The 14,449-nt window shown below is 39.2% G+C and overlaps 1 protein-coding gene across 1 annotated transcript; it reads left to right on the top strand.

Annotated features, from left to right (window-relative positions):
• Nucleotides 1-295: 295 nt before the first annotated feature.
• On the top strand, nucleotides 296-10,850 carry LOC141492778 (uncharacterized). Its single transcript, XM_074193439.1, has 4 exons — nucleotides 296-1,338; nucleotides 4,109-4,241; nucleotides 4,753-4,863; nucleotides 5,660-10,850. The coding sequence occupies exons 1-4, from the start codon at nucleotides 1,315-1,317 to the stop codon at nucleotides 6,811-6,813; spliced, it is 1,422 nt and encodes a 473-aa protein (XP_074049540.1). The 5' UTR covers nucleotides 296-1,314; the 3' UTR covers nucleotides 6,814-10,850.
• The last annotated feature ends 3,599 nt before the right edge of the window (nucleotides 10,851-14,449 follow it).

Genomic DNA, 14,449 nt, shown 5'->3' with positions numbered 1-14,449 from the left:
TAAAAATGCTGCTGATTTTTGAGGATTTATTTTGTAGATTGTAACTTTGCTAATTCTCTGAGGTTTTCCAAGTAAACCATCTTATCAATAACACACAGGATCTTTTATTTCCTCTTTATCTAACTTTTATTCCTTTAATTCCTTTGTCATCTTGTTATTACCAGTGTTTCCAGAAGTATTTCAAATAATATGGGAAGAATGGATATTCCTGTTATCATTCTTATATTTATTGAAAATGCTTGTCTCCTCATCCTCATTTTAAATACATATATATATATATATATATAGAGAGAGAGAGAGAGAGAGAGAACACTGGCCCTGAAGTCAGAAAGACAGAAAGACGAATTCAAATGTGATCTCTGACACTCTTTAGCTGTAGGACCCATTTAATTTCTTTTTTGAACATGGAAAACTGAAAGTATGAGTGCTTTCACCAGGGAAGGACAGCTGCTATTCTTCCAAATGTCCAGAGAAGACAAAATAAGAAACTTCTTCAGAGGGAATGCAAAAGGAGGAGGGCATTGAAAGTGAGCTGAATGGCTTAAGGACTGGGGAACAGAGAGAAGGAATTGAGAAGACCTCTTTGGGTTCCACTCTTTAGGGTAAGTGCTGATGTCAGGGAAGCTTTGAGGTCGTAGCATAGGAGAACTGAACCGAGGAGGTCTGCCAAGGACACAGGCAATTTCTAACCAACCCTGTGGTGCCTTGCCAGCTTAGAGAACCCCTAAACTTACTGGTCATGAGTGGGTTTCTTCCATTCTGTCCACCTGCGTTCCCTCCAGCAAATCTCTGCTGGTTTGCAGCCCCAGGCACCAGGCTATGTGATTCAATGACTAGCACTGAAGGAAACAGACCCTCTTAGCCTATATGATCAGATGTTTATTGATCACTTATTATTGCAGGGTACCCAGAGGAGAGGAGGAAGGGACAGTGTACCCTTTCTCTGGCCCAAAGAGCCTTTGGTAAAGAGGACTCTTCAGCTTTCCCCCTCTCCTTTTGTCCTGACCCCCTCCCTTTCTCTTCTGCTCTTCAGCCCTATCCCCTCTTGCTTGCTCCCTCCCCTTTTCAGCCAGAGTGAAATGGAAAAGTAAATGCAGGCATGCGCAATAGTCCCAGGAACTGTACCCCGCCCCTCCCTATCCCACTTTCAGCTTCCTTTTTCCCTTTATCCCTACTCTATCAGAGCCCAGGAAGGAAGGAGGGAGAAGGGAGTTCTTGGATTTCTCCTAGGCAGGGTTCTTAGAAGGAGTCATTAGTGCACAAGTGTAGTTCATCTGTCTAGAGGCAACAGAAGGAGGCAGCTCTGCCTGGGTCATGGCCAAGGTCGAGGCAGCTCAGGTAGGCCCCTTGAGAATTACCCTGGGGCACTGAAGGGTGGCAAGACCCTCTGGGGAGGAAGTGTCAAAGAAAAAGTGGTGGACTGTGCGTGTTTGTGTCTGTGTGATCCTCTCACCCCACCCCCAACTGGATGTGGCTCTGGGTGAGATGGGGCCTGAAGGCCTGACTCTGTATTGAATATTTGTTGAATGAATGAGTGAGTCCAGGTGATTTTCCACTTGTATATGAGAGAGACCAGAACCCTCCCCAAGGACAGGGTTGGGGGGGGGGTTCCTGTTCTCTTTGCTTTAAAGACCCCACCACTATTACTCCTGCTGCGCAAAGGAGCTATTTAGGGGATGACTCATAGATCTGGAAAGTAGGTAGCAAAGGAGATGGTGATTTAGCCAACTTGTGCATGAAAAGAAATTCAAAAACAATATGAACCTTCATTCTTTCAGGTTCCTACCCCATGCCCATATCCCACACCACTTGTCACCAAAAACAAAGGAGTGGTACTCTTCTTTTATACTCATATTTAACTCTTGTTGCCTTTTGTAATTTCTTTTTCCCATAAAGGCTGACTTTAAGATTTATCTTTCATGTCTATAACTATATTTCCGGAATGGGGAGATGGAGCGCTCTATTTAATTAGGACTTCATTTCCCTGTGGGTCTCTTAAGAGTAAAGTCCTATTTGTGTTTCTGTGTTGAGGCAGAAAAGGGATTGTGTTTTGCCATTCTATAGATGTATTCAATATTGACTATGCCTATGACTTTATAATGATATGTGAGTGGGAAGCTCCATTATTGTGTAAAAGCTGTATGTCCAAAATGGGTATGCTGTCCCTGTGAATTACTGTGGGACACTTCTAACCTCTAAAGGACAAGGCCTCCCTTGACATATTCTGCACAGACTACATTCACAACTTTAAGGATCCAATTCCATTTAAATAAACAAATCTTCAGCTCCTACTATGTTGTTGTTGTTGGATTTTTTTTTTTTTAGGTTTTTGCAAGGCAAATGGGGTTAAGTGGCTACCCAAGGCCACACAGCTAGGTAATTATTAAGTGTCTGAGACCAGATTTGAACTCTGCTACTCCTGACTCCAGGGCCGGTGCTCTATCCATTGTGCCAGCTGCCCCATAGCTCCTACTATGTTAAAAAAGTACTGCTGAAGATAAAAAGTAAAATAAGATATAGTTTCCATCCTCAAAGAAAATATGGTCTAATAGGGGAAATGGAAAGATGTGTATATAAATAAATATAATGCAGGGCACAATATGCTATATGAAAAAAGTGGAGGTCAAAACAAAGTTTTGAGAGATTTGAGGGGGGAGAGGGGCAGGGGCTGAAGGGGTGTGATAAGTCGGGAGCCAGGAGCCCTTCCTAGGCTCGTGAATGGCAGCATTAGAGTTCTATATTTGATATAGGATATGAAGGAGGTACCATGAAAGGTTTTGGGGTAGAGTAACATGATCTGAGAAGGACAAAGGAAGTTCATTGGGATAGCAATATGAAGGGAGAGTTAGGGAATGGAAAGGATGGAGACAGGGATACCTAAGTACTAAGTAAGATTTGCAGATCATTTTATCTCATTTGATCCTCACAATTAGATAACTGAGAATTAGTTACTTTTATTATTTATCCCCATTTTTACAGATGAGGAAACAGGTGGAGAGGGGTTAAGTGATTTGCTTGGAGTCACACATCTAGGTAGTGACTGAGGCCAGATTTGAATTCAGTTCTGCCTTACTCTGGGCCCAGTACTCTCTCTCCACTAAGCTACCTAGGACATGATAAAGTCCTAACCTAGATTTTGTTAGGGACTTGGGGTATGAGGGCTCTCTCAAGGTTTGTCTTTTTTTGACAGGGCTGACAGTCAGCCTAATCTACTATTTGGCTAATTGAACCCTAACATGCTAGTGAAATGAGTGACCACTGATGCTCTGGTTTTTTTTTAAGGTTTTTTTTTTTTGCAAGGCAAATGGGGTTAAGTGGGTTGCCCAAGGCCACACAGCTAGGTAATTATTAAGTGTCTGAGACCGGATTTGAACCCAGGTACTCCTGACTCCAAGGCTGGTGCTTTATCCACTATGCCACCAAGCCGCCCCATGCTCTGTTTCTTAAGAGGCAGCTGGTGCCACAATGTAGAGCTCTGAGCCTTGGGAGTCATATGAGTTTAAATCTAGCTTTAGATACTTAGCAGTTATGTGACTCTGGACAAGTCACTTGACCTCTTTGTGTCTCAGTTTAATCATCTATAAAATGAGGGTAATAGTTAAAAACTAGGGTGGTTGAAGGATAAAATAAGATGGTATTTGTAAAGGATTTTACAAACCTTAATAAATGTCATAAATGGTAGCTGATAAGATTCTGTATGTTGCCATACTGGTGAATTGTTTCTAAGAAGTGCTAGCATTTCATATGGAAAGTTATCTGTCCATTATCTTATCACCTAAGACTGTTTTCTTAAACAATTGACAATTATGTAAATAAATAAACTAATCCTTGCTTGTCAGTGAGAAAGGGAGAAGACTGCCTTTTCATTCTTTCAAATCAGGACTTTCTCAGATAAACAACACAAATGTGAACAGTGACCTCTGGAGACCTAGTTCTTAGTCAGGGGTTTCTGCCACAGACTGTGGGAATGGAGGACAAAGAGAACGAGTTCTGATGTGGGGAAAGGCTCATAAGTAACCTAAACTGACTATGAATGAGAACTGTTAATGTGTATTCAGGGAAACCCTGGAAAAACTGGAATAAGAAGTTGTATGACTGTTGATTTCAGGTCTTCCTAACATTTGAGGATGTGGCCATCATTTTCTCTCAGGAAGAGTGGGGGATGTTGGCTGCCTGGCAACAGCAGCTGTACTGGGAAGTGATGAAAGAGAACTATGAAACCTTGAGTTCTTTAAGTCCTGGTGAGTTGTTATTTTTCATGCATTTATTCAAGCATTGGGGAAGATGCAGTTTCAGGAAAGGTGGAGAAAGTTTCTTTCACTTGTCTCATCTAATGTCTGAATTAGAGACATTGTAAGAAATAGATGTGATAGGTTATTAAGAGACTCTTCATGAAGAGAATTATTTTGACTCAGATCTATTTAGGAGACAAGAAAATCTGTGTAAGGTCCCCAAGAGTGTGAATTAAAGGAATAGATTTAGGTAGGGAAGGTCAATAGAGAGGAGATCCTAAAAGATGAAATGACAAGAACCAGATTAGGATGAACTCTTGGAAACCAAGTACTAGAGGATGTCAAGGTGGATGTGTTGATGCATGTGCCCAGAGCCTTGGGCACAACTCTTGTTCTCACTGCCATCAGTTATGACTGCTATGGGCAATGGTTACCTCAGGACTGCTAAGAGAGCGGGAGTTTGTAGAAAGTCAGCCCTGGCATAATGTAAACTCATACTTATTGACTTTGCTTCCAACAGGCAGGCTGGGAACCCTGCCAGAGTTATTCACTCCATTGGGACAGGTCTTTGAAACCTGGGAGGATCAGCAGAACTTATTGAGAAGAGATAACTTGGAAGGCTCATGCTTGGGTGAGTATTTTTCTCTATGCTTTTTTAAAGTGACTGACTTTGGCCAGGAACTCAATCAGTCAACAAATTTCATGGATTGAGCTCCCACATTTACATAATTTTATTTATCATGGAGACTTAGACTGTTCCTGTTCTGTGGCAAAGAAGATAAGTACTGGGGTTGGTTGGTTGGAGTTGGAAGACTTGGATCTAGCATTGTGCTGCTAAACGTTTATGAATTAGATCTCTGGGGACCTTTAGGTGACTCAGTGGGTAGAGCACTGGCCCTAGAGTCAAGAGGACCTGAGTTCAAATCAGCCTTAGACACTTAATAATTACCTAGCTGTGTGACCTTGGGCAAGTCACTTAACCCCACTGCCTTGCAAAAAAAATAGATCTCTGGAGGGGGGGGCAGGGAGAAATGTACTTCTGACACACTTTAAATTTAAACTGCATTATTAACATCTTCTTCATTACTTTGTTAAATCTAAGCAATTAACAAAAACAAAAAAATTCAAGCCCTGATCTGTAGCATTTGTCAATTTTGAAAGTGTCAAAGTTTTTAATGAATATTTAACAGTTGGTTCTGATTCAAGCTAGCTCCACTGCACCACTACTTGAGTATCACTTATGCTTCTTCTGTGTGACTTTAGTCATGCACATAATTTCTCTAAGCCTCACTTTCTTATAAAATGAAGGAATCAGATTGGATGACCTCTAAGATCCTTCTAGTCCTAATGCTAAATCCTATGACCAATTCCCTTTTCATAATACCTTATCGGGAACCACCAGGGAATATTTTTTTTCTCTCTTCTAGGTACTGGACTCAGGAAGTCTCCTAGCAAAGAATGTCCTAGGAAACATCAGTTGAGTGGGGATTTCCCAGGGGATCAAGGTGAAATAGGTTCTCAACCACCCAGCCACAAAAAGACTCAAGAAACAAATCTCCTGTCCCCTGGACAGATGGACAGTTTGGTGAGGACTGAGCCTAGCAGCAATAGGAGAGATATTGGAGCCTTGCATAACCTTTCTCCAGGTGAGAGAGCTCTCATGGAGAAGATACAAAACCAGGAATTAGCCTCTGAGAACGAGCTTTCTCTGAAACCTCACCATTGTCCTGAATGTGGAAAGCACTTCAAGAGGCATCATGAGCTTAAGGTGCACAAGCGTGTCCACACACAGGAACGGCCTTTCCCCTGCTCAGAATGTGGAAAATGCTTCCGGCAGAAGTCTGCCCTGATGACCCACCAGTGGGTGCATAGCAAGGAACGCCCCTTTCCCTGCCCCGAGTGTGGGCGCTGCTTTGCCCAGAAACAGTACCTGAGGAAACACCAGTGGGTGCATAGCAAGGAGCGCCCCTTTCCCTGCCCTGAGTGTGGGCGCTGCTTTACCCAAAAACAATACCTCAAGAAGCACCAGCATTTGCACAGTGGGGAGCGTCCCTTTGCTTGCTCAGAGTGTGGGCGCTGCTTCTCCCAAAAACAAGACCTCAAGAAACACCAACATGTGCACAGTGGGGAGCGCCCCTTCCCTTGCCCTGAGTGTGGGCGTCAGTTTGCCCAAAAGCAGGATCTCAAAAGGCACCAACGTGTGCATAGTGGTGAACGGCCATTCCCTTGTTCTGAATGTGGGCATCACTTCTCCCAAAAGCAAGACCTGAAGAAGCATCAGCGTGTGCACACAGGCGAGCACCCTTTCCTCTGCCCACAGTGTGGGCATCACTTTGCCCAAAAGCAGGGCTTGAAGAAGCACATGCGTGTGCACCAGCGTGTACCAGGCAGTAAGCGGCCCTTCCCATGCCCTGATTGTGGGCGTCCCTTTACCCGGATGCATGACCTCAAGAAGCACCAAAGAAGTATTCACAGCAGTGAACATTTTTTTGCTTGCCCTGGCTGGGATCAGCAGTTCAGCAACATGGCCAATACTTCTATCAGCTTAGAGTTGATCAAACTTGGACCACTGGACTGGTGAGCATAAGTCTTCCTTTGATGCCCTTTCCAAGACTGCCCTCAAGGAGTACTCCATGCCACAGAACTCTCCTGTTCTTCTTTTCTGATCCATATTTATTTATCATCTGACCTGTTCTCTAAGGGCTAAGCTAGTGATGAGATTGGTTAAAGGATATTGTCATACTGAAGCATGTTCATCAAAGGATGACCAGGACAGTGAGGGAGTTGGTCACCTCACCAGAAGATAAGAGGATCAGTCGAATTCAATGGGTTTTTAGCCCGAAGAAGAGAAGATTTGAGGGGACCTAAGCACTACTGTTCTTAGGACAAAAGGAGGAGCAGTCATTTGTAGGGGCTTAATGTACATCAAGGACTTACTATTAAGAGTTTTCTCAGGAGTGTCTCAGGAGCTATTAGTTAAGCCCATTTGGGGAGGTCTTCAGACAGATTTTTGATTACTTGTACAGGATACTATGGAGGGAATTCCTGTTTGAGTTGAAACAGGTGTCTTCTCATCTTATTTTCAAAGTTGAGACTCTTCGATTTTGTTTACTAATCCAACTAAGGTCTTATAGACTGGTAATGGTTTAATTAAATAATATATTTGAATTTGAACAAGAGAATTTCTGTACCTTAACTTGTGTTGGAAATTAGTCTTTAAGTTTTTCAAATCTTCATTCCTTTTCATGTATCTGACTTTTCATGTAATTATATGCCTCAGAATCACATGGTTTGCCATGTTAGCTTGAGTACCATAGATTGCTGCCTTTGACCTTGGGCCAGAAAATGGGAGCCCAAAACCTAAGGACTTCAAGGTTTCCAGGTCTCTAGGAAAAACATTTTGGGATATAATGACAATACAAGCTTATGGATTCACAAATAGACATGAGCTGAGGCTTACCAGTTCCATCAAAGGACAAAGTTTGCATTATTTCACTAAAGACTGAATTGGTCTATCAGAGTTATCAATTCCTTCTTAGGAGGCTTCACAGTAGAAGTTGAGGGAATCTATCCTCAGTAATCAAGCTAATTCTCCATTAATCATATTTAAATGATTTCACTGAATAAGCCAAGGGGAAGGGAAGGAAATAAGTTTTCATACAGTACCCACTATGTACCAGCACTTTACAAATATGATCTCATTTTATCCTCACAGCAACCCTGGTAGATAGGGGCTATTATTATCATCATCCCCATTTTACAATGAAGGAAACTGAGGTAGGCAGCAGTTAAAACTTGCCCAGGGTTACCCAGTTAGTGTCTGAAGCTAGATTTGAACTCAGGTCTAATTGGTATGAGGCCCAGCTCTAATTGGTATGATTCCAATATTCAATTCAACAAAGTTTTGCCAAATGCTAATAATATGAAAATTATATAGTACCTTACATATGGTAAGAGCTCAATAAATCATTTAAATGCATTGAAAATTGTTTCAACCAGACTGACTTTTTCTAGGTCTCTAGCCATGTGAGAGTCTCCACCTTCCATCATTTTGTGGAGAATTCTCATATAATGAATGGTTCTTTTTTCATATTTGCATTAGGAAAACAGTTATCTGACTTCATGCTCATGAAAGTGAAAGACTGAAATGTAGAAAGGGAGTATCAGAGAAAATTGAGAAAATTTTTTTAAAAATACAGACTCTAAGGGGTGGCTAGGTGGTTCAGTGGATAGAGAGCACTGGCCCTGGAGTCAGGAGTACCTGAGTTCAAATCTGACCTCAGACACTTAGCTGTGTGGCCTTGGGCAAGCCACTTAACCCCACTGCCTTACAAAAAAACTTAAAAAAAATACAGACTTTAAAAATGTTACCATTTAGATGAAAGAATATTACTTAAGGAAGAAGGGTATGAATCAAGCCCGCAGAAAATCACTCATAGGTAGGTCAGAGAGAAAACAAATTTAGAAAACTAATAGAAAAATATGCCCGATATCTCACCATTTAGTGGAATAAGCTCCCACTTGGTAGGGTATTATTGACTTCTCCATATTAACTTTAAACAAAAATCCTCTAAATTATAGTGGTAGAGAAGTCAAGTAATTTTCCCTAGTCATTGGTCATTTTCCCTGATGTTAAATATTCATCAGTTATCAGTATGTTTGGTATAGATTTCTGAAATAAAGTGATTTGGCAAGTTACTTGGGAACTTATCTATCAGAAAAGAAAAAGATGGAACAGTTTTGATTTTTCCAAAAGCTTGGAATAATACTGAGTTTAGAAGAAGTTATCTGGAATACCCTTGTATATTAAAACAAATTGAAATTGAACAAGAGAATTTCTGTAACTTAACTCAAGGAAGCACTAACAACAGTATCACCAGAAACAATATATATTCTCCCTATAATAGGAATTTGTATTTCACTAATAGTTTCTATTATATCTTATTCATGTTCTCACAACATTTTAATACCTAATGCTGCCTCTGAGAGTATAGGAGGTAAGGGGTGGTGAGGTGGCTGGGAGAAATTTCTGAGGACTCCATAACCTTATCCTTGAGAACCTAGAGGAAGGTGGATTGGGAAAAGTGTGACAGGGCAGACTTTCTTCCATGGTCAATGAGAAACATTGTAAGATCATGGATGGGGTGTCAGAATCAAAGCTATAGTATGTATTTCAGAATCATTAGATTCTAGTCTCTAAAGTGCATGATGGCAATGGAAAAAGGCATTATGAAATAGTGAGTTAATAATGGAGTCAAGAAGACCTATGTTTATATCGCACACTAATTAAGTCATTTAATTTCCCTCATCTGAAAAATGGTGATAACTGGAGCACTTAATTCACAGGTTGTGAGAATCAAATGAGATGATGTAATAGCTCATATGACCCTGCCCATAGGGATCTAGATGTATTGAAATGGGAGTGTGTAGGGAAATAATCATTTTTTTGAGCAGGAGGCATTCTCCTTTCCCTTTATTTTTTTTATTACAGTATTTTATTTTTTTCCACTTAAATGGGGAGATAGTTTTCAACATACATTTTTATAAAATTTTCTCCCTCCCTCCTTTCCCTCCTCCCCAAGAAAACAAGTAATCTGAAATAGTTCTACATGAACAATCATGTTAAATATATTTCCATATTAGCCATGTTGTAAAAGAACAGTCAGAACAAAAGGGCAAAAATACAAGGAAGAAAAAACAAAAAAAACATAAAAAAAGCAAAAATAGCATGCTTTGATTTGCATTCAGATTCCATAGTTTTTCTCTGGATGTGAATGGTATCTTCTATCACACATCTTTTAGAACTGTCTTTGATCCCTGTATTGCTGAGAAGAGCTAAGACTATCATAATCATCACGCAATGCTGATGTTACTATACAATTATTCTCCTGGTTCTGCTCACTTTGATCAGTATTAGTACATTTCAGTCTTTCCAAATTTTTCTGAAATCTGCCTGCTCATCATTTCTTATAGAATAATAGTATTCCATTGTATTCATATACCACAAGTTATTCAGTCTTTCCCCAATTGATGGGTATCCCCTCAATTTCCAAAATTTCCAATTCTTTACCATAATTAAATGAGCTGCTATAAATATATTTATATATGTGTGTGTGTCCTTTTCCCAGTTTTATAGGTCTTTGGGCATAGTTCCAAATTGCTCTCCAAAATAGTTGGATCAGTTCACAACTCCACCAACAGCGTGTTAGTGTCCCTGTTTTCCCACATTCCTTCTTTATCATTTCCTTTTTCTGTCATATTGGTGAATATGATATGTGTAAGGTGGTACCTCAGAGTTGTTTAATTTGCATTTCTCTAATAGAGATTTAGAGCATTTTTATATGACTTTAGATAGCTTTAATTTCTTCATCTGAAAACTGCCAGATCAAATGCTCTGACCATTTATCAATTGGGGAATGACTAGTATTATTATAAATTTGACTCAGTTCTCTACATATTTTATGAATGAGGCCTTTATAAGAAACACTGGTTGTAAAAAAATCATTTTTCTAGCTTTCTGCTTTCCTTCTTAGTTGCATTTCTCCTATCCCTTTAAATGAATAAAGAAATAAAGAAATATTTCTGGTCTTAAGTTTGTTGATGATATCTAAATGCTGACATTTCTTTTTCAATGTCCATAGACATTTATGAACCTGAAACATGATGAAACTGTTCCTTTAAAAGACATACTTTTCCTTTTTCAGTCTAACATTTATTTTTATTATACAAATTTAAACAAGAGAGAATGAGAGAGGAAAGTGATCTAGGGAAAGAAGTTTTAGGCCTTTCCAAGTCATCTTTTGATTTTTTATCTTTCTTAAAATTCTGGAATTATTTCAGCAAGGGATAATTTAATTATCTCTCCCTATCATTGTTTTTATTTTGAAATCAAGAGATAAAGAAAACTGTTGTTTGTTCTTTTAGGAAAATCACTGAGCAATCATCACCACTAGGCTTGGTGAAGGTAAAGGCCCTGTCTCTTGCTCTCTCTTGTTTAAATTTGTATTGTGTGTCAGTCAACATGATAAGGACCAAGCAACATTTTAAAAAATATACCTGTAATGACTGACAAACTGTGAAGAGAAGAAGGAAAGTAGTCCTGGGTCCTAAGGATAAGAATAATAATATCTAATCTTTTGAACTCATCAAAAGTAGCTTTGGCATAAATTTAGCATTTAGTTTTAACTGTCAGAATCTTTAGGACTTGGACAAATTTCTTTTTTTTTTGTTCTGGTTTTTTTGTTGTTTTTTTTTTTTTGCAAGGAAATAGGGTTAAGTGGCTTGCCCAAGGCCACACAGCTAGGTAATTATTAAGTGTCTGAGGCCACATTTGAACTCAGGTACTCCTGACTCCAGGCTGGTGCTCCATCCACTGCGCCACCTCCTGGCCAACAAATTTCTTAACTAAGAATCTAATGTTTGTTGAGCATCTACTCTGTGCTAAGTACTTGGAGAGCAGGTGGAGGAGAAGGATCAAAATAAGTCTAAGATATAACCTCTGACCACCAAGAGCTTACACTCAATTGAAGAAATTACATCTAGTCAATTTAAGATTCACAAACTGACTCACTCTCAGTTCTAGCCAAGCTTCTGCCTCTGACAAAAAGCACCAAGGAATGTTTTCTGCTAGAGCAAAGATTTCCTCCTTGACATTAACTAGCATTCTATTGCAAACATACTGGTTTCTTTGAATTCTTTAACATCCCAATGTCATTCACATATGGTCTAGGTTAGGTCACCATCAAGCTTTAGGATTACATGGATCCCTAGGAGCTGACCCAGAAAGATCATATTCACTTTGACTTTATGTGTCTCCTCCAATAACTTACTTTTTCATTGAAATTTTTATTTTTCCAGTTACATGCAATGGTAGTTTTTCAACATTCCTCAATTTGCAAATTTATGGGTTCCACATTTTCCTACCACCCTCCTTTTCCTCTCCTCTCTGTGACATGAACAGTCTGGTAAAACCAACAGCTTACTTTGAGAAGTTTCCAAAAATGTTCATATCTCAGTTTTTACAATATTCCTTCCCAAGCAGTCTTAATTTCACTCCCCAGAAGGTATAGATGATGCCCAAGACTCCATAAACAGAGAAAACAACAAAAAGACGGTCCAGTTCCATCACAGATAACCATACTATAAATTGACAGCAGAACGAACTTTCTAACTGCTCAGTAAATCCTCTTGCTCTCCCTGGAGATTCTTCCCAGTCCCTCCAAGATTTGTAATACCACTCCATACTTTAGGCTTACCCCAGAAAGCTTTGGGGCTCCCTTTCCTATTGGGCTTATATTATCCAGTAACTCATTGTAATAGCTATTATTATTCTAGCTTTAAATTTATTTATTTATTATTTTTATTAAAGATATTATTTGAGTTTTACAATTTTCCCCCAATCTTGCTTCCCTCCCCACCCCCACCCCACAGATAGCACTCCATCAGTCTTTACTTTGTTTCCATGTTTTACCTTGATCCAATTTGGGTGTAATGAGAGAGAAATCATATCCTTAAAGAGAACAGAATTCTCAGGGGTAACAAGATCAGACAATAAGATATCTGTTTTTTTTCCAAATTAAAGGGAATAGTCCTTGTACTTTTTTCAAACTCCACAGCTCCTTATCTGGATACGGATGGTACTCTCCTTTGCAGACAGCCCAAAATTGTTCCCAGTTGTTGCACTGATGGAATGAGCAAGTCCTTCAAGGTTGAACATCACTCCCATGTTGCTGTTAGAGTGTACAGTGTTTTTCTGGTTCTGCTCATCTCACTCAGCATCAGTTCATGCAAATCCCTCCAGGTTTTCCTGAAATCCCATCCCTCCTGGTTTCTAATAGAACAATAGTGTTCCATGGCATACATATAACACAGTTTGCTAAGCCATTCCCCAATTGAAGGACATTTACTGGATTTCCAATTCTTTGCCACCACAAACAGGGCTGCTATATTTTTGTACAAGTAATGTTTTTACCCTTTTTCCTCATCTCTTCAGGGTATAGACCCAGTAGTGGTATTGCCGGGTCAAAGGGTATGCACATTTTTGTTGCCCTTTGGGCATAGTTCCAAATAGCTCTCCAGAAGGGTTGGATGAGTTCACAGCTCCACCAACAGTGTAACAGTGTCCCAGATTTCCCACATCCCTTCCAACAATGATCATTATCCTTCCTGGTCATACTGGCCAATCTGAGAGGTGTGAGGTGGTACCTCAGAGAAGCTTTAATTTTCATTTCTCTAATAATTAATGATTTAGAGCATTTTTTCATATGGCTATGGATTATTTTGATCTCCTCATCTGTAAATTGCCTTTGCATATCCTTTGATCATTTGTCAATTGGGGAATGGCTTTTTGTTTTAAAAATATGACTCAGTTCTCTATATATTTTAGAAATGAGTCCTTTGTCAGAATCATTAGTTGTAAAGATTGTTTCCCAATTTACTACTTTTCTTTTGATCTTCATTACATTGGTTTTATCTGTGCAAAAGCTTTTTAATTTAATGTAATTGAAATGATCTAATTGGTTTTTAGTGATGTTCTCCAACTCTTTCTTAGTCATAAACTGTTCCCCTTTCCATAGATCTGACAGGTAGACTAGTCCTTGATCTTCTAACTTGCTTATAGTATTGTTTTTTATGTCTATGCCCTGTAACCATTTGGATCTTATCTTGGTAAAGGATGTGAGGTGTTGGTCTAATCTAAGTTTCTTCCATACTAACTTCCAATTATCCCAGCAGTTTTTATCAAAGAGAGAGTTTTTATCCCAATGGCCAGACTCTTTGGGTTTATCAAACAGCAGATTACTATAATCCTCTCCTGCTTTTATACCTAGTCTGTTCCACTGGTCCACCACTCTATTTCTTAGCCAATACCAAACAGTTTTGATGACTGATGCTTTATAATATAATTTTAGATTGGGTAGTGCTAAGCCACCTTTGTTTGCATTTTTTTTTCATTAAGCTCCTGGCAATTCTTGACTTTTTATTTCTCCATATGAATTTACTTACAATTTTTTTCTAACTCATTAAAGTAATTTTTTGGAATTTTGATTGGTAGGGCACTAAACAGATAGGTTTAGTTTTGATAGAATTGTCATTTTTATTATATTAGTTCTCCCTATCCATGAGCAGTTAATATTTGCCCAGTTGTTTAAATCTGATTTAATTTGTGTGAGAAGTGTTTTATAATTGTTTTCAAAAAGATTCTGAGTCTGTCTTGGCAA

The sequence above is a fragment of the Macrotis lagotis genome, chromosome 7 (assembly GCF_037893015.1).
Source record: "Macrotis lagotis isolate mMagLag1 chromosome 7, bilby.v1.9.chrom.fasta, whole genome shotgun sequence".
NCBI classification, from domain to species: domain Eukaryota; kingdom Metazoa; phylum Chordata; class Mammalia; order Peramelemorphia; family Peramelidae; genus Macrotis; species Macrotis lagotis.
The sequence above is the reverse complement of the archived record's forward strand: the minus strand, read 5'-3'. Positions and strand labels throughout refer to the sequence as shown.

Excerpts from the sequence above, each read along its gene's own strand:
- LOC141492778 (XM_074193439.1), top strand. The coding sequence starts at position 1,315 with ATGGCCAAGGTCGAGGCAGCTCAG. Across the intron at positions 1,339-4,108 it reads CCAAGGTCGAGGCAGCTCAG|GTCTTCCTAACATTTGAGGA; the intron begins GTAGGCCCCTTG and ends TGTTGATTTCAG. Across the intron at positions 4,242-4,752 it reads CTTGAGTTCTTTAAGTCCTG|GCAGGCTGGGAACCCTGCCA; the intron begins GTGAGTTGTTAT and ends TGCTTCCAACAG.